This window comes from Wolffia australiana, chromosome 10 (genome assembly GCF_029677425.1).
Source record: "Wolffia australiana isolate 7733 chromosome 10, ASM2967742v1".
Taxonomy (NCBI): domain Eukaryota; kingdom Viridiplantae; phylum Streptophyta; class Magnoliopsida; order Alismatales; family Araceae; genus Wolffia; species Wolffia australiana.
In genome coordinates this window covers 16,186,048-16,212,123 of record NC_135844.1, presented here as the reverse complement: position 1 = coordinate 16,212,123, position 26,076 = coordinate 16,186,048, and the positions used below count along the sequence as shown (strand labels likewise).

Sequence of the window (26,076 nt, the reverse complement as noted above, 5' to 3'; positions counted from 1 at the left end):
CAGACAACTCTTCTCCAATATTCCATTTTCTTGGCCAAGTACTATATCACATCATCTTTTTTGGCTTGTCTCCTCTGATACCAAGTCAAATTATCTCCTCTTTACCACTTAATCATGTTTGCAAACTTTTTGCTACACCCAAAATAATATTGTTTATAATTCTTTTTAAAATCATATACATCCACAAGATGTCTTTGGTGTCTCAAGTCTAAGGACCATTTACACAACTGTTAATCAACATGATTGACATTTTTCTATAATATCATTTAGGGATTCATACGGATGAATTAGTGAACCCTTTTTACTAAAGGGCACCCACTATCCAACCTTAGTGTCTCCACATTAATGCGTAGAGATACCAACCGTACTCATCATATGAGTTAGACTAGATAATGATATTCAATCTATATACTTTGATGTTCTTCTTAAGTGTCCTTCGAATTGGAATATTTATAACACATGTTTGAAGACTAATGATCTCCATATTGTGATTTTATCACATGTTTGAAGACTAGATCAAGTATTCATGGACTTCACCTAAAGCATCACACGTGTAATGAACAGATTGTATTTCTAGATAATGGAACCAGATATGGAATATATGATTAACTTGTCCGCCACATTTTTTTTAATCAAAAGTTTAAGTGAGCAGTGGCACATAGTGGCAGAACAAGCACATTGCACATGGAAAATGTCCCCCCTTAGCAATGATGGTGACCAACAACAGAAATAGAGAGGGAACCATAAGGCAAATTCTGAGTAGAAAATTTAATTATAATATTTACAAAGTAATCCATTATAAGACTCAACTTTTATTGGGCGTTGGAGAAGAGACAAATAACTAGGAATTCAGTATTTTAAAGAAAATAAGAAAGGGAAATTTTAATAATAAAGGGTGCTAGGATATTGGAAGAGGAGTTGAAAAAATGGCATGACTTGGATCCCCATAGTCTACTCCAAAAGTGTACTCTCTTCCAGTTGTGCAAAATATGTCCAATTGAGTTAAAATTTTCCTTTAAAACCTCTAATTTTACGCTAAAATATTTAGAATTTTGCGCTTACTTAGTAAAGTGCAAGGGTTTAACAGACAAAGATAAATTACTGAAGATGAAACTTTTCTTCACATATATTTTTTAGATTTTTAGAAGTTTTTTGTGTGTTTTGGATTTTTGGATTTATACTAATTAAACATAATTTAACACAATAAACTTGCGAAAACTAATTAAAACTAAACCAAATCAATATTCATTTTATTTTTATTAGATTATACTTATGCATTATGATTTTGATGAATTTTGTGGGAATATTTTATATTTTTTGGATTTTTTATGGCAAAATTATAATGAAAAACTTAATAAAACTACTTAATGTGATGTTATCAATGCAGCTACTGAGTTTTTCCCACCACTTCTGCTTATTTGAGGAGGATAGTTGATCCCCTAACACTTTGTGTGGAGACACTAAAGGGAAAGTTGGTAACATTTCGATAAAAATTTCACTAAATTAATATGTTGAATCTGTCAGTGGTAAAAGGTGTAACCCTTAATCAGGTTGATTCATGGTATGATTGTGTCAATGGCCTGATACCTAAGACACCAAGAACATCTTGTGGATGGATGGTTCTATTTAAAACCATCTGGCTCAATTAATATTTATATTATTTAAAACCTCAAATAAAGATTAATTTTAGTGAGGTCACAATATAACATTTCATATACATCCATCCTAAAGGCGGTACACACATAACAAATATACTTCGGCTCTCTTTTATTTAGATTTTATTTACATTCTTTTAATTATATCTTACATAACTCATTAATTCTCATACTAAAAGAAATAACTATACTCTTCAATATAGTGTAGGGACGCGGACGGGACGGGACGTGGACGGTTTGGGACGAAATTCGTCCCGTCCTACGTCCCATGTTAGAGTATGGATGAAGGACGGGACAGTTTTTTGTCTGCGGTCAAAAAAACCGTCCCGTCCAATAATCCTGGGATGAAAATTCGTCCCAAAATTCGTCCCGGACGAAAAAATACATTATATATTAAAATTTTATTATAATATATTATAAATTGTCCTCGCCAGGCCACGTGTCAACATCTCAACCGTCGGATGTGAATCCGACGGTCTTCTGTCCAGATCGTCCGTCCGTCGTCCGGGGACCTCCTGACGGACGATTTTTTCGTCCCAGGGGACCCCGTCCGCGTCCCAGCACTATACTCTTCAACATTAGTACTATTAGGTGACTACAAGGGCTTACAGACCACACCAGTAGGGTAACCCGACCGACCCACAGACCCAGCCCACCCGACGCCGACGGCCAGTCGACCCGAACCCGACCGACTCTCCTGGCCCGGTCGACCGCCGAACCCTATCGGCGGGCCCACTGTACGGATAAGTCCACGCTGGCTTCGCTGGGGCAGTTCCCGTACTTAGTACGTATTAAATTCCACGGGGTGTATGCGCGAGATCTAACTAGTGGTGTTCGTGAGCATAGCTGTACCCGGACGTAGGGCTCCGGTGTGGAGCGCTGTGCATGGATTTTATTGATTGTTCTACTTGGGAATAAAGAAAAAAAGAGGGAAAATTGAAAAATGAAGCCCAACGACAGCGAAAGATGAGAGAGAAAGACAGAAGGCGAGCCGAGAGGGAGTGGCGCCAGAGCGAGCAGGTTTTAGCGCTCTGCGGTCGCCGCCAAAGAAGCGCCGCCGCCGCCGCCGCCATCGCCGCCGTCTCTCCGGCGGCGCGTTGCCTGAAGCTCTCCGTCGATCTTCAGTAGGTCTGTGAGTGGCGGGGGAGCTGGAATGGACGAGATTCCTCTGCCGGCGATTGACTGATGGAAGCGCGGTAACAATTTTTCCTTCTTTGCGATTCCAATCACGGGAAACCTTTGTCAGTTTGTTGTTTAATCCGAAGATTTGACGGTTATTTCCTTCTTCCTCGGATTTGTGAGCTTCTTCCTGTTTTTGGTTGTCATTCCGGATGATTGGATTTTTTTCTGTCTAGGATTTGACTCGAAATTCCGATGTTTTCGATTGGCTATTTGTTAGAACTTCGATTGGCTGAGACGTCGGTTCTTTTATTTGAACTCGTGGTTTTGATTTTCCTTCTTTGAGCTGAGATCGTCTGATGTATTCTGACCTCATGATATTCCATTTCTTGCTTTTACGCATCTTCCTGGTTTCCGTTCTCATGTGCTTTGCGTTGTGCTTCAATTTATTTGGGATGATTGGACTTTTTTCTATATAAGATTGAGTAGAAAATTGTGAAGAGATTTAGTTGGACTTCTCATGAAGATGTCGTCTCTTGACTCTTAACGAGACGTTTCCATTGATGCGTTCAGCTGAGACGCTGCTTCTTTTGATTTAACTGATTGTATTGATTTTTGGAATCTACATCCGTTACCAGCTGTTTTGTATCCTGTTTATTTAGAGGAAAACTTCCAATCTTAGAGTAGATGCATCTACCTCGTGATTATAGGAAAATGACGAATTCATCCCCAAATCTGGATATCGTCGTCCATGTTTGGGCTTGAACAACTCACGATGACTAGATTTGGAGACGACGGTGATGAGTTCGGCATTTTCATTTCAGATTCCATCGATGGAGAACGATGATAATGACACGATTAAAATTTCCTTTTTCGAAATGCCAATGATGAGGGTGGGCCCTTGAAAATCCAATAACAATGACGGTTAAAATTATTCAGCAACCTATGAATGAAGGCGACGATGATGATGATGCCATTGATGATGGTTCTTGAGAAAACTGAATGATGATAAGTTAGTTTTGTCATTAACAGATGGATGATGGTGAGGACAATGATGATGGCTCTTGGAAACCGGAGGACGATGACAAATCATTTGTCATCGTGCACTCAGCATCGTCATCTTTGATGCCAAACCCAATTATACCCCATTTGCATCTCTACGTATCTTTGTAATAGGTAGGTATGAACCATGATGATTTACAGCCAGAAAAGTACTAAGTTCATGAAAAGAAACAAAAGATGTCAGTGGTTGGTCGAATAAACCGTGGGATGAGTCATCTACCTATTCAAAGATGTTTGTGTTTATTTTGGCTTTACTCTTGTTCCATGCAATTTATTCTTTACTCTTGTTCAAATCCGAAGGTATCTGGTCTTGTGGGGACTTTCTTCGGCTCCTTGATGTTTTAACCCAGCACATGTAAAGATGAAACAAAAGTCTAATTACACGATACCAAGATCGCACACATTAAAAGTGACCCAAGCCGATGGAGCAAACTGGATCTTCATTATGGGCGGTGCGCTGTTGAGCACCTTGTCCATACGCCTTGGATGGAAGCTGAAGCAGATATTTGATGCCAAGAGATCAAATAAAACAGGTCAGGCCATAGCTTTTTATTTTATTTTTAACTAGTTTTCAATGTCGTCTTTGAGTCTACAATTTTGCATTTCTAGAAAATGTCAAATCGGTGGCCAAGAGGCAGTCAGAGACCTTTCACATTCCTTCAAACTCCTACTACTACGCTCACTCCGAGGACAGCAGCTATCTCTTTAACCCAGGTTCAAGGCTCGATTTGTATCATTATTTTTTATTATAGAATATTTAGTAGTCCTAGTGTTGGAAGACGATGATGAACTCGTCATCACTTTCCAGTCAGATCAGCATCTTCATATGTCTACTGACAAATGGAGAGGAGAATGTTGGCTCGTTGCCATCATACTGGATATCCAGAGAGAGTTGAGTTAATTAGTCACAGTCAGGAGAAAATATTCTATGAATTATATTTTTCATCAATTATTTTTGTCCTTGTCATTCGTCCAAGGCTTGGAATGACGATGATAGTTGTCACCATCATCCATAGCTGCAGACAAATGACAGTGATGACGAGTCCTCATCATCCTGATCATCCACGGCCTCAGACGAACACTTAAGACAATGATGACTCACTGTTGTTCTCTCGCCTTTATCTTCACAAACTCCGAATCCAAATCTTCTTAATAGACCCAAATGCCCCCAATCCAAGCGCTTACCACTGTGTTAAAAGGCTATAGCTATTAGCAAGGACTAGTGTACATCGTGTGTTAATACGAGTTAGACTTTACCCACAGGTAGTATGTCTGAGGGCAGAATCGACTTGAAGCAGATGCCGACCAGCCCAACTCTAAAAGATGGAGACCCTGAGCTGTCCCTGGTGGTGGTTATGGCAGATGAGTCGGCGAAGGACGGTGGCTCGCCAGAACAGCTCGAGCCCCCTCGACGGCAGTTCCACCACTCAAACATGTCAGACTCGCCTTGCGTGTCCGAGGCCGGATCAATGGACATGTTCACCAAGCGGGAGGTAGTCCACAGGTTGCGGCAGCAGCTGAAACGACGCGACGAGATGATCTTGGACATGCAGACCCAGATCACAGACCTGCACAAGGCCCTGGCAGCCCAGTCAGCCCAGTCGGCCCACCTCCAAGCTCAGCTTGACTGCGCTACCAGGGACCTTCTCAACTCTGAAAGGGAACTCCACCAGTTAAGGAAGCCCGCCCCCGCCGAGAACCCCTCTGTGAATGGACACGCAAACGGATACGTGGTTCCGGATCTGACCCATGGGCGGGAGCTGCAGCGAATCGAGATGCTGAAGAGGGAGGTGGACGAGCTGAAGGAGGTGATACAAGGGAAGGAGTTTTTGCTGCAGAATTATAAAGAGCAGAAGGTTGAGCTCTCTTCCAAGGTCAAGGAGCTCCAGCTCAGACTCTCCTCGCATGTGCCGAACATCCTCTGAGTCAGAAACTTTATTCTTTTCTTTTTCCGCGGTTTTCTTCTTGTTCAATGTCTGTACAGTTTCATTGAAGGGTTTTCAGTTGACTGGAGAGTAATCAAATGATGGGCCGACGGGTTGGTCTCTCTGCTTGTCCAATGCCTATGTCTTGTTGTTGCAGGTTATGAGAGCAACTTTGATGAGCTTCTTCTGGTACACCTGTATCATCAGGGCCATCACTTTGAAGCCTCTTATTGTGTTATTTCATAAAGAGAGAGATATTGCTGGAGAGAGTGAGGAAGTGAGAAAATGAAGAGAGAGTTATGTGAGTAGTTTTTTTGAGTTGTGGCAAGGTGGGAGCTCACTGCAGCATAGGAGAGAAGCCTTGCAATGCCAAAAGGAGTCACGTTCTCTCTGACCACTCTTCGGTCCTTAATGTTCGGAATCATGAAGGAGAGGTTCATCAGTAATCTCCCCCATCACTAGGGAACAGCACGTCCGGGACGTGACCCCCGCGATGTGACAGGACAGATGACGACCCATGACGAACGGTAACGTGACGAAATATTCGTCACGTCACCGTCTCGCCACGCATCAGAGGAAGTTAAAAAATTTCGTCACATTCCTGTCACGCGTCACGGGTTCCTCGTTCCGTCACCGTCACCGTGACGCCGTACCCATCAACAGTGACGGAAATAATAATATTTATTTTTATTATGTTAATAAACATAGTCGAAGCATAATATTATTTATTTTACTATGTTATTATTTATGATATTTATTTTTCTATGTTAATCCATCACGGCCGTCATCCGTGACGGACCTGTCGTCACGTCACGCGTCCGGGGTATCCCATCACCGTAACGTCACTGTCACGTACAGCCCGTCACGCGTCACCGTCACCATCACGCCCCATGCATTCCGTCACCATCACCGTCACGTCATCCGTCACATGTCTGTCACAGTGACGTGTGACATGGTGGATGACGTTTGTGGATCCCTACCCGTCACTTCGTCATTCTGTCTCTATCTTTACTTATATTTCTATCTCCCTATCATCTCTATTAACACCCTATGTCTAATAATCACAAATTATATGCTACTGACTATTATTATATCACATACTTATGTTTTTGTTATCAGTATAATAATTATAATCATCATCTTTGCATGCTATCAGGGCTTAAAATAATTCAATATATTTTTAGAATGAGTGTTCTGAAAATTTCAATATTTGGTACTTATAGAGCTTTCTGACATCAAATTCATAAAGAAATTAATGTTTAACTACAGAGAGATTTTGTTGATTTACTTAAATATTTTACGATTTTAGTTGTTTTTTATTACCATTTATTATGTTCTTCCATTTGTCATAACTCAACTCGCTCCCACTCTGGCCAATCATTGGACATGGCTAATGATTCAGTGCTATTGATTGAGCCGGTCAAAACTAAATTTTGACTTGAAAATGCACCACCAACTAAAAAAATGGCCTGATTTAAAGTATAACAAAGGTCATCTGGCACACAAGGCACATAACGAATGGATACAGATTGTTGATGTACTTTGCAATAAATGAATCTGATGTATTAAGTGGGCTCGTTCACTAGGTGAAAACGTCAGTTTAAAAAGGGGGAAAACAAATTAAGTTCTTGTTAATTACCATTAACATTATTTGCTTTTCAGGTCCATGTCGCAAAAAGGTGGTTAGACGCAATGTTCAAATGTGAATTTTCAAGTGGCCTTCAAGTGTGTAATTTGACGCTTAATCTTTAGGCAGTTGGAAAATTCCAATGCTATTTCCATTGATGTGGAACTAAAATCAAGACACAATTAAAAATAGCTAGCGATCTGGGATAATGGAAACTAAAGAGAAAAAATAAATATTTTAACAAATACAGATCTATAGAAGGGATTCTACTTTGAGAGCTTGGGATGGTTAGAAGAATTTTGAATTATGTTTCCCTCTTGAGCCTCACCCTTGATTGTGATCTCCTCCATCTGAATGCATAATTATCCCCCATTATCTGATTTATTCACTGGGATACACCTCTCTGATGGAATGATTCATATCCTGCAAGCCAGTCACACATTCCACATCTCTCTCAATTTCTGCTTATACAGATAATAGTAAGTATAATGGTAATGTGATGCCTTTAATAATGTCAAAACATAAATGTAGTAATTATTAAGTGATGATGAAATCATAATATTCTTATTACATATCTTTAACCATGTATCCCAAATGTTAATATCCATATGATATTTGAGTGATATCAAAATATCAGTACATAATAGAACTATCTATTTTGTTCATATGAAGAAGATGACTGATCTTGTAGCTATTTTTATGCATACATGGAGTGGGTACTATTTTTGTAAAATAGTTCCATGAATTGATCCATATGAATCCTAGGATGGTATTATATCCAAAAGTCTATCATGTTGATTAGTGTCATCATTGTGTAAATGGCTCTTAGACTTGAGACACTTACTATATTATATTGATGAAAACTAGCATATTTACTAAAACCAATGGGTAAATCTTGGGATTCCTTATAAATTTAGCATGAATGCATCAACAAGTCAAGTCGTGGGATCTTCAACCCTTGGAATAAGAAGAGATAGCTTAAGGGAGACAGTATGATGAAGTCTTTGGCCAAAATAATGGCACTATGAAAAAATATGTTTTTGTGATTTCCTGAACAAATATATATTCATTGGGATGATCAGTTTGGGTTTGAAGTGTAACTAGCATAAGTCATTTAAGTAGGGTTATAAGGATGAATAACTAGTTTCAAATAGTAACTGATGACAGTAAAGTTCCTTGAAAGAGTTGATAAACTCCTTTGCGCCACCTAGATCATGTGATATACATAGTTTGGAACCGCACATGCTAGGAACTTGGTATATTGATCAGATTAAATCAGTCTACCATTAACTAATATTCTATATTGTATATATTTAATTTTTTTGTTTAGACAGTAAAAATGTATTAGGCCATGGAGTTATTAAGTAGATTGTATACAGACCTAAAAGGGCACACACTTAAGTTGTATTATATAACTAAAGTGTAAGGGTTTTAATGAAAAATATCATTGCGTATAAAAGGATATAAAACTAAAAAATATATATATTCATGAGATTTTTTTTTTTTTTCAACCCCTCCCTCTATCCATAGACACACTCTCCTTCTGATGTGACTGAAAAAGTGATGAGATAATCTAGAACCAACGGTTATGATTACTGAATGTAAGACAAGGCAATTATGCATGTTGAGTACCGTGTGCATATGTCTTGGATATGGCTTATGAAAACTTATTCAATGAACCAAAGGGTAGAAAATTTTCAATTTCATGCTATATGATTTGATAACTGACCAATTTATGATTTGGTTCAAAGGTCCATTTTCACCTTTTTAACTCAGTTGTGAGATTCATATTGTTATTGTTGCAATGAGAAAACACAACACTCTCACTCTCCTCTCTTCAAACTATTTGTTGATGATCTCCCCCTTCTGCTGGTTGATCTTCTGTCAAAAGTTCAGTATTCATTGAGATCAAGCTTTAAGTTTTCATCACTACAACAAACAAATTCATTTTTGTGTCTCACAATTATTCCTTCATCGAGTGATATTAGGAGATATTGATGTAGTGTTAGGAGGATCACAAGACGAGAAGGAAGCCAAAGGAAGTAATCAATGTCCAAGAACAGAAAAGGGAGACAAGAAGAGCACGAGAGTGAGGGAGAATTGGGATGCATGTGCATAATGAAATGGTGCTTCCTTTATCATAATTCCCCACATTTTGTTTAGTTATGTTTCTGGTATTTGCTGAGTTCTTTCTGTGGTTCTGGTATGTGTTTAATCAATGGTTAGATCCCATTATGATGTTATGACTAAGTTTTTGTTTAATCAATGTTTAGGTATCATTGGGTACATTTTTTTTGCGGAATTAATCCTGGTTGTAGACTGGCATGTGTTCATATTATATATGTTTTGAGTTGTGTATTGTGGTAGGTTATATACACAAATTATTAGGTTTATACCAAGAAATTTACATGTTTTATGCCTTCACATAATTATGTGTGCATCTTGTCAAGCTTAGAATGATTAAATCTATTTTTAAATGGATATTATGGCTTCTTAGATTTATTAGCATTTTTAATATTTTTCTGACATCATATTCTCAAAGAATTTATTTTTTTGACTTGGAATATTTTCTCTGATTTTTGGACATTACTTTCAGCAATATAATATTTAATATATTTTATGTAAAAACAAAAATTTTAAGGCTACGCGTTTTAAATTCCAGCTCCACCACATGTCACCCTTCGATTCAACTGAATGGCGACCAAGAATGATTTTTGGTGATGATCTGGACAGAAAATAATTATGAAAATTTTACCATCATGGAATGACAATCACGATGCAATAAGGCCTAATGCTATGTGACACCTATTTTAATTTTTTTCATCCGTAGGATGACTTGGACAGATAGAAAAAAATATGCCTCAATCAAAATAAATATTTTTATGCAATATTAAAAGTTGAAAAGCCAAAAAAGTGGTGCAGCCATATGGTACCACTCTTTTGGCTTTGAAAGGAAAAAATATATTGATGTGGTGCGAGGTGACACATCACCACATCATGCAATCGTTGCATAATTTTATATAAAACAAGAATGACACGTACAGTGTGTCATTCAACAAAAGTGAAAGCCTGTGATGTGGTCATGGTGATGTATAGCCATCTCACATATTAACTATCATATTTTTATCTCTAGGAGCTACAACTTTAAAAACAAAAAGATGATAGAATATTGAGAGATTTGAAAACTCTCAACAACAGCACTAATGAGGAGAGAGAATGCCTAATCAAATTGATGGCCATGATCAAATTTCAATGCTTAGTATTTGATGATGTAGCCAATGAAGCTTAAATTTTGTGGGAAGCTTTGTCTTTCTTCCTTGTTTCCATTCATTCTATTAGATCTATAAAAATTTTGGTGTGGGTCTTTGTAAAAATAATCTTTGTTTTTTTTTCCTACATATGTTGGCTGACTAAAAGAGAGTGAGTTTGTGAGATCCATTAATCTTGTTTTTGGAGTCCTGGGTATTTGTGGATAAATGTAGAAGTAGGGAATTGTATCTGCACTCACAAATTGTTTTCTTCCTATAGAGCATAAGGATCTACCACAAGTGTCCTCGCCTTACATTGTTTATTTTTATCACATGTTATCATCATATCTTCCCATCACATCACCAACTTTCACATTTCTATCACATCTTACATCTGCCACATCATTGTATCTTCGTTATATTATCACCATCCCATTAACGTAAATCATTATATCATCACATAGTACCTATATATCCATCTATCTTTTTATCTCATCATCATCACTTCATATTACATCTCGATTGTCATTATCATGTGTATGTCACCATGTCCGATCTACTATCATTCATATTAATCATCTTACATATCATTAAAAATTAAATAGCACCTTCTTGCCTCACATTTTTGTCTCTTTAACTTGTAATTTTATAAGGAATTTGGTTACCTTTTTAACCATTACTTAAAGTGTTTAAAATTCTTAATCATCAATCCCTTTGAAGACAATCCCTACTCATTACTCATTACCAAATTTTCTCTAAGGTTTTTATCATATTTATTGGATAAACTTAAAAGTACCAACAATGATTTGAAGCCATAAAATTTAGTTTATCAGTTGGTTCTTGTATAAGTGAGGTTACATTATCATGTTATATTTATTGAGAGTAATACATGCTATTATTGATTGTTCCAGTTATTGTATGGCCCACAGATCTTTCCAAGAACCTTAGTTCATTAGGGCCCAACAAGATCTTCCCACCCAAAGATCCCATGGCAACATGTTCCCAGTGCTTCCAGACTCCCCTATTGCCTCTTGAACTACACCAGTCCCTGTTCAAGCATCAAAAAGTAAAAATAAAAGGAAGATAAAATTTTAAAGAGTATTATGTACTTAATTTTTTGGTTATTAGTTTATCACTCTCCATGAAAAGACCATATCAAATTGTACCTGTAGATGATGGATGGTTGAGAGGATCATGCCTCAAGAGTAGAATGGGCATGTAAGAGGAAAATGGAAAGACGAGGGAAGAGTACAGTTAATATTAAATAAATTATTATATTTTTATCTGAAATCCACAGTAGGAATCTTATCTTTTCATAATGGTGAGTTGAGGTCAATCATCTAAAAGTTCAAAAAGTTTGGAAATAAAAATTCTGAAATATGGTTTAATCTTCTATCTAATCAGTTTGCTATATAGATAAATATTAAAAAATGTTCATGAATCAATGATTAACCAAAAACTAATCTCATTTTAGTTCGTTCGTTGCTCTATACAATTTACTGCAAATTACGGAACCCTATACAATTTATTCCAAAAGTCATATTTATTGATTTAGAATCAATTCACATATTATTTTCATATAATCAATATTCCTAGATCTTAGATGTACATTTTTCATAAGGTCTGAATCTTTGGGAGTCTATTATTGAGGACAATGAACTAAAACACATATTTCATTGATATAAGAAAAAATCTTGAACTCCAATCAGAATCAGACGACACATCAGTTTCATTTTCTCAGAAATCCATGGCTTGCATGTTCCTATCGGTGCCTACCAAATACCTCACATCTTTGATTATATATGTAGGGTCCACCATCCCCTGCTGCAATTAAAATTTTCTCTCATGACTTACTAGCCTAATCCCACAGTCAGTTCCTTGATAACCTAACCCATGGGCTTGCTCTACAGTTACAGTGAGCCTGAACATTGAGGGTAACTATAAATGATTATATATAGACTTTTATAAATCTCTTTCATAAAAAAAAAAAACCATGAAAACATTCATGAAATATAAAAACATTTATAAAGATGGAATGAAAATAAGTCTCGCTATATTCATGTATGAATTATCAGATATTTCTAAATAAATGATAACATGCATGATTTCATCACTCATGTTTATAAATTGATCATATGTAGCATGTAAATGCATTGTACCTAAATATGCTATCAGGGACAAAATAGGGATGGGGTGAAAGCAGACGACTTCTTTGAGCATGCAGTTTTGTAAAACATGTTTGGTGACTATGGTGGGGGAATTCCACAGTAGGAATATTATGTGGAGATTTGGAACATATTTGGTGACATATTGGAATAAAATTCATATAAAGTCTGAAAAAATTATGTTTCTGGAGAAGGACAGGAGCTGGGGTAAATTGTGCAACATGGCTTCAATATATTTCAGTCCTATATCATTATGCCCTCTACTCAATTCAACAAACTAGACAGAGAGGAAACACTTCTACATTTAATGTTGGTTAGAAATCTGACTGATCTACCAAATATATTTTGTTTATCCTATGAATTTATTTGGCTCATGATTGGTTAGACCTTCAATAAAGCAGGGGTATTAAACTCAAAGGGACAGATTATTGTGGACGTTAAGCAAAAAATCTGGGCTTGGAGGACTGCCTCTTTTCACATTTTAAATTCATATAAATATTTCCAACATTAAATAGCTTTTTGAAAATGAAATTATCATAATGGCAATTTCTCAAATAAAAAAATCCTAGGATTTTATATTTTTGCTCATCTTAACAGTGTAACTTATAGTTAGTCTGAAATATTACGACTAAAATATTCTTAATGACAACTCATGAATTTTTGGCGCATTTCTATGCAATTTACCTATTTTATGCATTATAATAATTATATATGTGTTATAAGGCTTTAAAATGATTAAATCTATTCTAGGAGCAAAATTCTGATATTTATAGATTTAATGGTATTTTTTATGAATTTTCTGATATCATATTCTGAAAAATATTAATTTATGATTCTGAATATATTTATGAATTTTTTTACATTTATTTATTGAGATATTCTTTAAAAATACAATTAAATATACAAAAATCATACTATATACTTATTATTTATATCTTTTTGCCCTGCCATGTGTTGTGATTTGGTTCGATTGAATGTCGACCAATCAAGAACTTCGGCAATGACTATGTGCATTAATCATTGCAAAGATGTGACATTATGACATCAAAATTGTAATGCAATAAGGCCCAATCATTGAGAGACATTTTTTTTATTTCTATGTTCAAGGATGACAAGAACAAAAAAAGATCAGATTTTAATCACGATACATGTCATGTGAAGATTGAGAGCAGAAATGATTAAAAATCCAATCATTTATAATGGAATACTCAAAATTTGTGGCATGCACGTGTACTACTGCAAATGATTAAAAGTTAGAATTATGCTTATGTGGCATGGGGAAATGTGTCACCGCATCACTCAATCATTTGGCACTTATTGGCTTTTCTATGGAAAATAACATGCATCAGTGTACTATCTAAGAGGAAAAAAGAAACAAAAAGGGAAAGTGGTGATGTCGCATATGTCGATGTGCAGCAACATCGTAATGATTAAGTAATAAAATGGTATATTCTACTTCTTCCTCTACACTGGGGCATATGCCACCCTCAGAGTTGACGTTCATGGAATCATGGAAGATGAGAGATCCTTCAACGGAATAATTAAGATTCTAACTGTCAACTCAAAGTGAGGAAGCAACATCGTCGATGGTGAAGAGAGAGAATCAATGAACGACCAAGATTTTTCTAACTTCAAAGCTGGATATTTGACGATCCAGAAGGCAGACTGAGCTGAAATTTTGAGGGTCACTTCATATTATCCTCTCTTTACATCCATGCCTTGTAATCTCTAAATAGAGGCGAGAATCTATACGAAATTCATCCTTAAACTTGCTTATTAAATTTTGGTCTGATTGAAATCCAGTGAGTTTGTGAGATCCTTCGAGCTTGTTCATAGTGTCTTGGGTTTGTGAGAAAACACAACAGAGAAGAGGGGGAGGTCACCTGCACTCTTAAACAGCCATGATCTTGGTGGAACACAAGGATCCACAGTTGGAATCCTCACCTTACACTATTTTTTTCTCAGCATTATCGTTAGGTTACGACCATCTCATCGTCCAATTCCACTGTTACATTATATCTTTATACCCTTTGATCATGCCGCAGAATATTTGTCATCTCACACATCATCCCCCTCGCACAACTTGTGCTTTTCATCACATCCATTTACTCTCTTATCTCATTATTGACACTCCCTTCGAATATTCCAACTATCACTATCTATTATATACTATAATCATCTTAATTTCATTAATAATTATCACCCTCTCACCTTAAAGTTTCTCGTCTATCGGTCCCATATTTTGTATGTATCTTATCTCATCTCATTAATCACTAAATAAAGAATATGAAATTCTGAATTAACATTCTTTATGGAGATGATTCATACTCATCACTCACTAAATTTATTTGAGTTCAGGTTTATATATTTATTGGTTAATCTAAAAAACACTAAAAATGAATCGAAACCCTAAATTTTAGTGCAGCACTCAATTATGTACATTGTTAATAAAAATGTGAGTGTTATTTGAATATTTCATAATTCTAATAAAATCAAATTAGAAATTTGATTGGACAAATAAATAAGACAACAAAAAATTTATAAAAGTAAAAATGAAGCTGAATATTCTGACAGACTTAATAATTAGTTTGTGTATGAAATACAAAAAATTAATTATATATTTTTTAATTAAATCTATTAATGTAATAAAAATGTGTTTTTTATGTATGACATAGGTCCAAAATAAAGTCCAAGGGAATATTGTTTGACATTGTATTCTCTAATTTTGATTAAATAATAATAAAAACGAGGACAAAAGCCTCATCACGGAACCCTATTTTAAAGTTTTACCCTTACATTTTTTGTACAAGATATCAATCATGTCTGAATTTTCGGGGGTTAAGAATTTGTGAGAACTATGAAATATTTATTACTGTAGTAATTACATCAGTAAAAATCATACAACCCTAAAATTTTATTTCGGTTTAATTAACACTACTGTACTCTTAGAAAAGGGGTGCTCAATTTTTGTGATAAAATATAAATGCACAACATAGTTGTGGCACGAAAAATAGAAGCAAGGGCATTAATATAGCACCAAATTGGAGAAAGAAAAATTATTCCATTGAACATGATTTATTTTATTTTTATTTTATTAGCATTATATGTATGTGCTAGATTGCTACTAAAAGTTCTATCATGTACAAAAATACATACAAAAACTGACACAGTGAATATCACAAGAAATTGAGGCCACAAAAACGTGTCACATGCTGATATTCAAGTAGTCATCTTCAGTCCCTAAAACCAACACAGATGCATAGGAGACATTACTAACAGATCAGATCTTCTATTTTTCAATCTTGATATATGAATATCCAGAAACATTCTGGGAAAAAACGTTTTATGAATGGTTATTCTTTCTATTTTTATCTGATGATATTTAAAATGTGTATCCATATCCCCCATATTAATGTAAATGATGTTATAATTTACAATTTTGTACATTTTAGGCAAACTTAACTTAACCAGGTGATAACATGATCCATCAAGGTTCTGATATATTGATTTGAGTGATGGTAGCAGTTCATCATGACTGATGTTTTATGAATGATTTATATATAAATCAGAGCATTAAACGATGTTGTTTTACCAGTTCATCAAGTGGCGCAATTATTGGGTAGCATGTATCATTGAGTTAGTACATTTTATTTCATTGTTATTCATAATCACATATATGATAGTACAGATATGCTTCCAAGAAGGACTAATTTTATTCTTTGTTTTTTTCTTTCCATTTCAATAAGTTCATATCTTAATGAACAAAGTAATAAATATCATGATCTTCGAGTTTACCCTATTTGTGATCTTTATTATACATATCAAGAGTCAATTGAGCATCATCAGAATATCTTAGAAAATTTTCAGAATATCATGTAAATTATAATTCTGATCTTTCTAGAAATTATATGTACAATTATGTTTCACTTTATTATTTCGCACAAACTAGAATTTCTAACCTTCATGAATTTCCTGAAAATGCTGAAGTTTTAAAATGATTTTTATGACTCATTAAGAGGATACAAACTATAAATGTCTTAGCTTAGTGATATTGTTTCCACATAGGATTAAAAATCCCCTCAAAATCAATAGTTTATGTAAAAAAAGTAATTTTCTTAAATTATTGAACAAAGTGCTAACTTTGTTTCAGTTGCTATCTCATGTGTAATTTTTATGTTAATTATATTTACATAATATGTTTACCTGATTCAATAAAAAAATATGCAAGTTTGATAAACCCAAAATATGGCATGCAATCTTAGACATTTTAAAGTCACTTTTGGGTGCCAGCAAATTCCGTGCAGTAATGGATCAGGTGAGCTGAATCCGCCTAGGCTTGCCTGAACCCATTGTCATGATGAAATGTTTACTTTGTAACATTAAAAAAGTTAAAGCAGAAATTTTATGTGTATTATCTATTTATTGCATGAGACTAAAAATATTAATCTCATGCACTAAATAGATAATGGGATAAAACAATTCATTTTTTATGTAATTTTTACATATTTTACAAGTCCAAGAATTTCATAGTAAAATATATTTAAAACATTTTTAATTATAATGAGATTAATGCTCCCTGTAGTATGCCAATCTATACTTTCAGGAAAGAAGTCGAAGTTGAAGAAAGACATAAAAGAGAGAAATATAGAAGAAGAAAGAATATATCTATATTAGAATAATAATAATAAATAAATAAATAAATTTGGCTTTATGTGGCCAGCTAGGGCGGAGCCAGAGCGCAGCAGCGCCCAAGCTGGCCACATACGGGCGAGCTCATGGCACTCGAGCCCACCCACAGCCAGCAAGGGATCGGTAGCCAGCACAAGCCTAGTGGCCACCAAGGAGCCCACCAAAGGCCCAACAAAAAGCCCCACATGTTTTGTGTTTTTAACACCAAACATTATAAAAGTCTGATGTTCCATTTATCTTCACTTTGGGCCGGGCCGAGAAGTAACCAAGCAATCATGGCCCAATGGGATGCAATCTTTAGGAATAACAGAAGGAAGTCTGATCGGGCTTCGAGTCTGACCGGCCCAAAGCCCGTGTCATTTCAGGCTATTTTATATAGCGGGATATGATCTCATCTGTCCAATCTTCTTAAAGAAGATTGGATGCTGAGATCTGCTTCGGTTATATAATCTTTTTCTTTCTATTTCCAGGGCTCTGATTGGTTGCCACGAATGACGAGGATGACTGGACCCCACAAAGAATGAATCATGACCAAGGACAGTGCTGACAAGGCAGCTGACGAGGCGCTAACTGGGCGAGGACAGGGGTACACTGTAAGAAGGGTCCACGGCTGCGATTTAATCGTAGCCATTGGACAGATTATATAGAGATCCGACGGCCAGGGGCAGTTTCATCCATCTCCACCCCTGGCCGTCGATATCATTACCGAATGGCAGTTTTTCGCGGAGGACGCCAATGCATTTGACGGCTTGGGAGGACCCTCAATAGCTTCCCCCTCCACCAACGGCCATGAGAGGTTTGTCCCAGGCCTTAAAAGGGGCTCTAGAGCCCCAATTTTAAGCATATTTTGACCAAATTCAATTGCGGCAGCAGAGATCCCTTTTGGCGAGGATGATTAAGTTTGACTGCTCTTGGAGCTTTTTGGCTTGGGAGGATGATTAAGCCAAGAATAAGCATGATTTTCCCTGATTCGATGAGCAAGGGTCCTGGCGCTGGTCAAACTTTGTGTGCTGTCTCCCTCAGCCTTCTCCTCCATGCTGGCACAAAACTACGTCTTCTTCTACCTATTCTGGTGCTGTCCGGAGTTCCAAGAGCAGTTTGACGGTTAATGACTCAACCGTTAAATACACCTCTAAAGTCCAGTCCCTTGCTTTAACTATAAGTCTGAGTGAGTTTACATGTTTTATCAAATTTATTTTATTTTAGGGAAATGAAAAATTGCAACGACATTAAAAATTAACGCGCAATTTGCCTTCATCAACGATTCTGTGAATATTAATAATATAGTGTTGTTAATAAGTTGATTAGAAATTAAGTAGAATTCATGGTGTATAATAAATATATGTGATGTTTAATAGTGGTAGGGGAAATTGATACTATTGTTTATAATTTATATTAATATTAAGAAATGAAAGTAACTAAATCTGTAAGTAATTTTTAAATTTGGATGAGCAAAAGAGCCAATGTCAAATCTTAAATAGGTCACTTCTATATTTTACAATGGATCAGTTCAATATATGACAATATTAAACGTTTATTATTAATTGGTCCAATTTTAAAATAAATTTATTGATTCACCTGTCATCATTCCCATGAAATAGATATCAGAACGAGTTTCAATTTATTATAAAGACAACTTTCGAAATCAATCTTCCTAAGAAATAATTGTATAATTGTACTTTATAATATTTATGTGATGCATAACTTTATTTTTTGAATTATATCTGTATTTTTAGGAATCTTTATTTGGACAAACTTTTAGAAGTATATGAATATGACCAGTTCTTTCAGGCTCAAATTTATCCTGATACTTCGGCTATGGATATAGCAGCTCACTATGACTTAATTTTTGTAAAACTAGTTTAATGATAGTGTAGAGTCTTATTTTACTTTTATATTGTTTTTAGAAAAAATGATTTATATAACACAGTACTGGTTCTTTATTCTTAAGTTTGGTGCAAACATTACCTCAATTTATAATGGTTTTAGTTTTCCTAATATTATGGAACTCCCTGATTGAGGAACTAAATTTCAGACTTATTTATTCCATATTTTCACTTATTTTATATTTTTTGGAATATGAAATGTCTAGGATTAGCCAACCAAAGGAATATTCAAATGAAAAAATACGGTTAATTCACGAGTGTATTGAATGTGCGGATATATAACTCAATATGAAGAAGTAAAATTAGCATCATCCAATTTCCTAAATTTTAATTATTTATCTTCCACCATCGAATAAACCATTTATGATTCCATATAAAAGTGGGCGCAGACTCGAGAGTATTGACGAATTAGCAAAACCATTCAATGTATTTGAAATAAATGAATTGGGTATGACCCACTTGGCTATTGTGTCATCCTATTTAATAAGTATAATGGCCCATGAACCTTTAGTGAAAACCTTATAATTAACCATATGAATATATAAATTAATTAATCCATAAGATATTTAACCCAATTGAGTATTTGAGTTGCAAGCCCATGGGCTGCTGAACTAGACCTCCTTCTCTAAAAAAAGGAGCATGTATACTATTTCATGGAATCTTACTGCCATCAGCTACACTGTACGTATAACCTGGCATCTGCTTGATGTGCCTTTGATGACTTAGATCATGGTCAATCGTGAAACTCGAACCATTCATCCCATTTAGTACTGATGTGTTGAAAAATAATCAGAGATCTCTTCTCCCGATATTCCACTACCTTGTCCAAGGGCTTAATAACTAGTACCCATTGATCTGTCTCTTGATAAAACGATAAATGACTTGTTATTTAAGTACCTTTGATTTTATTTAGAATCATTAAACTTGAATTTGCCGTTTTATTTCTTGGATTAATTGAATATTCCTACATCACTTATAAATTTGAATTTCTACAAATTTTGGACATTTCTAACTAGGATATCTTTATTTTCTAGAAGTATTTTTATTAATAATTGTTACTCTCAATCATATAAATAATCTTGGAAAATATAAATAAATTGGGTTATTTATTGGAGCTCATTTTTGGGCAGATTGGCTTAACAGGGTTGCTTGGAGTTTTTGACATTCAAAGGATAAATAAGAAGTCTGAAAAAAACATATTTTAATCACCTATTTCTCAATAACTTCCCCAAAGAGGGCTGAAGAAATTTATAAGGAGAACCTTCAACCAATGAGAAAAGGAGACAAAAATGGCAAGGACATTGATTGAAATCCCCTATGTAATTTAGTAATTATCTTAAGTGTATAAAATACTCTCCTTACCTATCTTTCTCTCATTCTGGAAATTCTCTAGCCGGCACTTTCCAATCAGAAAAGGTTCATAGGATCCAGGTTGTTCAATTGGCTTAGTATGAATTTTCTGAAGAAGCTTTCTTTCAATATCTTCACCTTTTTTTCCATTAAAACAAGTGAGATCCTGACAGAAGATATGGATCTAAACTTTAGAGGATGTGTTATGGGTTCATGAGATGATCATTAAGGTTTATTAGACATGTATCAACTCTCCCCTTGATTCCAGTTGTTTGTCTTTATAAATGGTTGTTGACCCCTCTTTCTCTCTAAGAAATAACAAACATTTTGATGTTACCCCTGCAAAACAAGTGTCTCTTCATCATACGACATCACCCATGCTTGTGTACGATGCACAACTCTCCCTTTGATTCCAGTTGTTTGTCTTTATAAATGGTTGTTGACCCCTCTTTCTCTCTAAGAAATAACAAACATTTTGCTGTTACCCCTGCAAAACAAGTGTCTCTTCATCATACGACATCACCCATGCTTGTGTACGTTGCACAACTCTAGCAACATAAGTATGTTCAGCCCGTTGCACATTAATCAAGTGGGTCATTCACATGCATTTGGTTCCAAAGGGAGCTATCTTATAGAGTTTTCTATTTTTGATTAATTTCATAACCACCTGAACCAACTGAAATGGGCTGAACCATCTGAAATGGACCAGCCAACCCAATGGTACACACCCCTAACCTGGACGCCCAAGACTGTGCCCTTGCCGCTGCCCCCGATGGCTAGAGAGGTAATCTAGGGCATTTCTGAATTGAAGATCTGAAAAAATTGGGGAAATATAAAAAAAATATTTTTTCCTAAACTTCTAAAAACATATATTTATTCTTTACGATGTTAGATTTAAATTTTATGGCATTGAAAAATAATGGAAACTAAGAAAATAATATAAATTACATTATGATCTTTCATTCATTCATTCGTGATCAAATATAATTCCTAGGAAAATATATTAATTTTTCTGAACAATTAGAAAGGAGTGAATATGAATAACTCAAAAAATGTTAAAAATAATTTTCTAGGAATTGAATATTTGAACCAAATATATGTATATGTTGTTTCCTTAACCAAAAATATATTTGAACACAATCTGTGTTTTTTTTTCATCCGTGAGTAGAAAAATAAATGCGTTGAGAAATCTAAATTACAGTTTATGGTTCTCAAATTAAATAATTTCTCCCATGCTAAAATTTTACGCAAGTTTTACCTTCATGCATGCTAAGTAGGATACATCACCACAGCTTCATGGATAATTATTTTACTTCAAAAAACATAGTGCAAATTTTCTCAAAAAGATAAAAATATCTAGGATGTAATAAAAGCAACCCATGTATTAGATTTCATGAACTAGTTGTTTTAAGGCAGACAGAGAAAACTGAAGTTGGAAAGTGAAAAAGGTATTATTGGCTAAGATCATACAAATGAATCATACCATCAGGTTGTCTACTTAAAAAGGATTAGAAAGATTTTTGATCTTCTATTAACGATAAATTATCCTTAGAATAAAAATAAGCTGAAGACATTATATATTTTTTACTGGCAACCTTATGTTTACACATGCAGCCCTTGTTGTAAATGAAAAATGGAAGCAATTACATTTAATATAATATGGTCTAAAAAATGGAGATTAAAAGGATAAACAATCATATATCCGTCAAAAAAAAAAACCAGAGAACAGGATTTTTAAATAATTTTGCCCTTCTCAAGGAAAATGTCTTTCAAGTATATACTTGGAGAGTCCATAAAAATCTCCAGGGGGGAAATCACATGTCATCGATTCTGAGCAAACCTGTAGATTTTCAAAAGAATGATTTTTTGGGATCAAAAGATTATGTAACAGCAGGAAACTTAAACAGAAATCAAAATCATTCCAAGGTGTGAGGAGAACAGTTCAGAATTTAGACCAGACTGTTAAGGAAGCTCCAGAAAGACTATGATAATAATATGAGTAATTTTAAAGAAAAGAGAAATATGAGACCAGGAACTTTAAATGTGAAAAGTGAACTTTATACTAGGCCTAAATTTTGTAAAATATTTAGGAAAAAGTGGTGCGCTAGAATGTAAACCCCGTTCTGGTAGATCCTGCATTCACAGGGTCTGAAAGGATAACTGTTGTCTGGCCAGAAATTGTCCCAATCACGACATAGTCGTATCATCGGCTCCACACGTGTCTCTGCCTCTAGGACCTTTAATGCCGTGGGGACTACACGCACGTGGGAAGTGCGTCTGCATTACTGCATTACGGCCCGGGGATTTTCCTAAGTTCACTAATTAAATAGTGAGACACCTAGACTTTCCATTCCAGCACATTAGATGTAACCCATAGCATATATATAATAATTTTAAATTATAAAATGAGCAATGTGGGATAAATCTTCTGGTCAAGAAAAACATCGTCAGGTGTATAATTGTAAAATATCCTTCTTCAAGGGTATAGCCACCAGATCTTCCTCTCTCGGAGCCCACGTGCCATTACACCGCCGTTTTAGTTTACAGACAATGGGTTGATATGGGCTATTTTGCGGGCCCAATAACCAGTCCATGATGAGATATTTTTAATCAATAAATATCCTGGCCGTTGAAGACACGTGAGCACGATGCCTTTAGAGAGCTGTCAGTCCAGGAGTATATCCGAAATGGCTTATACGGATCCGCATACCGATAAGAAACAAGCTCGTTACAGTGGGACCCGGTCTACGCTACACGTTGACGTAAGCTGCGAGTGATATTATCGCCTGGTTAAGAGTAAACAGTTGGAGCCGTTGGATGGAGATCGGACGGTGGTGGGGGGAAGACGGTTGCGAATTTCGACGGCCGGGATCTGTTGTCGTTCAAAGCACGTTGTTGTTTGGAGGGGGGGGGGGGGGGGCTCTATAAAAAGCGACTTCGGGAACAAGCGATTGGTTAAAAGAAGATTAACTCATTTCTCGCTCTCTGTCTGGTTGGGCGGAGGAGTTTGAAGGGAGATCTCTTTGCAAAGTAGTGTATGGCCTCCAGCCAGCAACTGAAGAGGGGGATTGCCTCTGTCGTCCGCCGAGTCGCCGATCGGAATCGATCGATCCTCTCTTCGCCTGCCGCCACGGTATCTGCGAGGTGATTATTACTGAGATCTGCTTCTTCCTTTTGTCCGTCTCTTTTTGGAAGAAGCTCTCCGGAGTATCTCTATCTCTCCTAGAATATATGCTAGAAATAATCGTGAGCTGATCGGTGATTCCCTTGAAAGGCCTCTCAATATCAGCCGTATAATACTCGTCTATCGCTGTCAGGACGCTGATCGGATGGAGTTGAATTAGGTAAAGTAGTGGAGTGGAGACGCAGATCGATTAGATTCGTTATGTTTCGCTATCTCCTTCGATTGAGGGATATTTCACTCTAGGGCGAGTTCGTTGACGGCTCTTCATTCGTTCTTCTACAACTTCTTCTATTTCTCGATTGTAGACTTCAAGTTTAGGAGCCGCCTTTCCTAGTTTCTGGCTTCTTACCTGAAACCGGAATATTCTTCAGGTCGAGCATCTTCTCTTCTTCTTGTCCCCCTTCGCAAGGACGTACTCAGATCTCATCCGTTCATCTCGCGCCTCGATTTCCCCCCTGTCCCGATCCATCGGTGTGGATTTCTTTTCACTTTGTAGGACGTTTAACTGTCGCCGTCGTCGTTACTCCCGAGGCACGCGCGCAGCTACTAGAGTAGGAGGAGACTTTTTTGAGTTTTAACCGGCCCGGGTCACGACGCTGACGTGTCTCTTATCGGGCCCACGGTAAATGGGCCTGGTTTGGGCCATTTGTTTTTGTTATTGGGTTCGAAGGGACCCACCTGACTGGGCCTTGGGCAGGGGAGTCCACGCGTCGGCGTACGACAAGAACCCGGACGACCAGGCGCGGCCGGGTCTCGTCCCGGACGATGTGATCAGCGAGGCGGGCCCGGCGACTTCGTGGGCCCCACACCCCTCGACCGGCGTCTTCGGCCCGGCCGACGGCCACGTACCCCATGAGCACCCTCCCCTCCCGGGTGGGCCCCAGGGGGGTTCGGTCCTGGACCAGAAGGCCTGGTTCCGACCGCTCGAGGACGTGGACAAGCCGCTCCCTTGAAGACCCCCCCCAATCCAAAGCCGTGAAATCTCCACCGTACACGTAAGCACGCCTCCCCCAAACTCTCTTCTACCAAACTATCTTTAAATAAAAGAAAGTCTATTCCTCCCGACCGCGCCGGTCTCCCTCGTCTGTTGTCGATGTCAACCGGACGAGCTTCTCCTTTCCATGTTACTCGTATATTTTACTCCTTTTTTTGGATCTCGCTAAGGGTCTAATCAAAGGGAAATATTTCTCAGATGATTTTAAATATTAGAGATTGTTTTAGAACTATTTTTAAAAAAATCCATGTTCATGTAATTGTCGAAGAGATTTCTCTGATTTTCTCTTTTCTTTCTTGAATCGCTTTGTCGGTCGCTTTGATCTGAAGTTTATCCTTGTGACTGTCGTAAATCATTGTAGGGAAGAAATTGTCCTCGTGCATAATTCTTCATACGGGATCCTTCGTGGACTTTCTTCATCCGTGTTTCCCTTTTCAGCTCTTCGGTGCTTAGAATAAGTTGACGCCTTCTAAATGAATGTATGTCTATAGAGGTAGTGGGTGTATTAAATTTGGTCAGATCCCTGATACATTTTAGGATATTCACTTTCCCCCCAAATCATCAGACTTATTGTGCTCTATCATTAGTCTAGGCCCATTAATTCCAAACATTGAGATTAATCACAATATAAGTCAGTATTGATTATCAATTTAGAAAGGTATTTCCTAAATTTGAACACCAGAGCTTCCAAGGATGGACTTGACTGGTACTTCCTCTGCAGCCGCAAGGTTTTCCTAAAAAGAGATTCGTTTTGGAGGCTTCTCACTTCAGCTCACCATGATATGTATCCTCTGTTGTATTATCTGATATAATGTTAAAAGAATATCAAAAATAAAATAACTTCAATGTAAATAATTCTTAATCCACTATATAATTTTATCTCAGTGCATCTTGTACTCAATTCCCTTCACTTCAATATAATAAACTAACTTCCTTTTATATCACTACCACTCTCTCTTCTCAATTTCTATATCAATTTAATTATCCCTTTAATCCATCTCAAGTTGACCTATACTTCTATCAAATCATTCTCATAATTTTATTTTATGTTCAATGAAACGTTCTCTTTATTTTTACAGAACGAATTTAGGACAAGAAGGTCACATGTCATCTGACTTTTAAATGACGTAACCATTTTCATCTTCACTCTCCATGTACTAAAATACCAAGCT

General features: G+C 36.4%; 2 protein-coding genes across 5 annotated transcripts; both read left to right on the top strand.

Moving 5' to 3' along the window:
* The first annotated feature begins 2,615 nt into the window (after positions 1 to 2,615).
* On the top strand, positions 2,616 to 5,883 carry LOC144708667 (uncharacterized). Its single transcript, XM_078582080.1, has 4 exons — positions 2,616 to 2,851; positions 4,137 to 4,369; positions 4,446 to 4,550; positions 5,100 to 5,883. The coding sequence occupies exons 2-4, from the start codon at positions 4,198 to 4,200 to the stop codon at positions 5,759 to 5,761; spliced, it is 939 nt and encodes a 312-aa protein (XP_078438206.1). The 5' UTR covers positions 2,616 to 2,851; positions 4,137 to 4,197; the 3' UTR covers positions 5,762 to 5,883.
* Positions 5,884 to 23,670: 17,787 nt separating this feature from the next.
* Positions 23,671 to 25,788, top strand: LOC144708807 (late embryogenesis abundant protein At5g17165-like). Of its 4 annotated transcripts, none has more exons than XM_078582246.1 (3): positions 23,671 to 23,870; positions 24,608 to 24,905; positions 25,626 to 25,788. In XM_078582246.1, the coding sequence occupies exons 1-2, from the start codon at positions 23,764 to 23,766 to the stop codon at positions 24,861 to 24,863; spliced, it is 363 nt and encodes a 120-aa protein (XP_078438372.1). In that variant the 5' UTR covers positions 23,671 to 23,763; the 3' UTR covers positions 24,864 to 24,905; positions 25,626 to 25,788. The 4 variants fall into 4 exon arrangements, with proteins under 4 accessions (XP_078438372.1, XP_078438373.1, XP_078438371.1 ...); XM_078582247.1 differs by having other exon boundaries at positions 25,587 to 25,788; XM_078582245.1 differs by lacking the exon at positions 25,626 to 25,788 and adding an exon at positions 25,266 to 25,482.
* Positions 25,789 to 26,076: the final 288 nt, after the last annotated feature.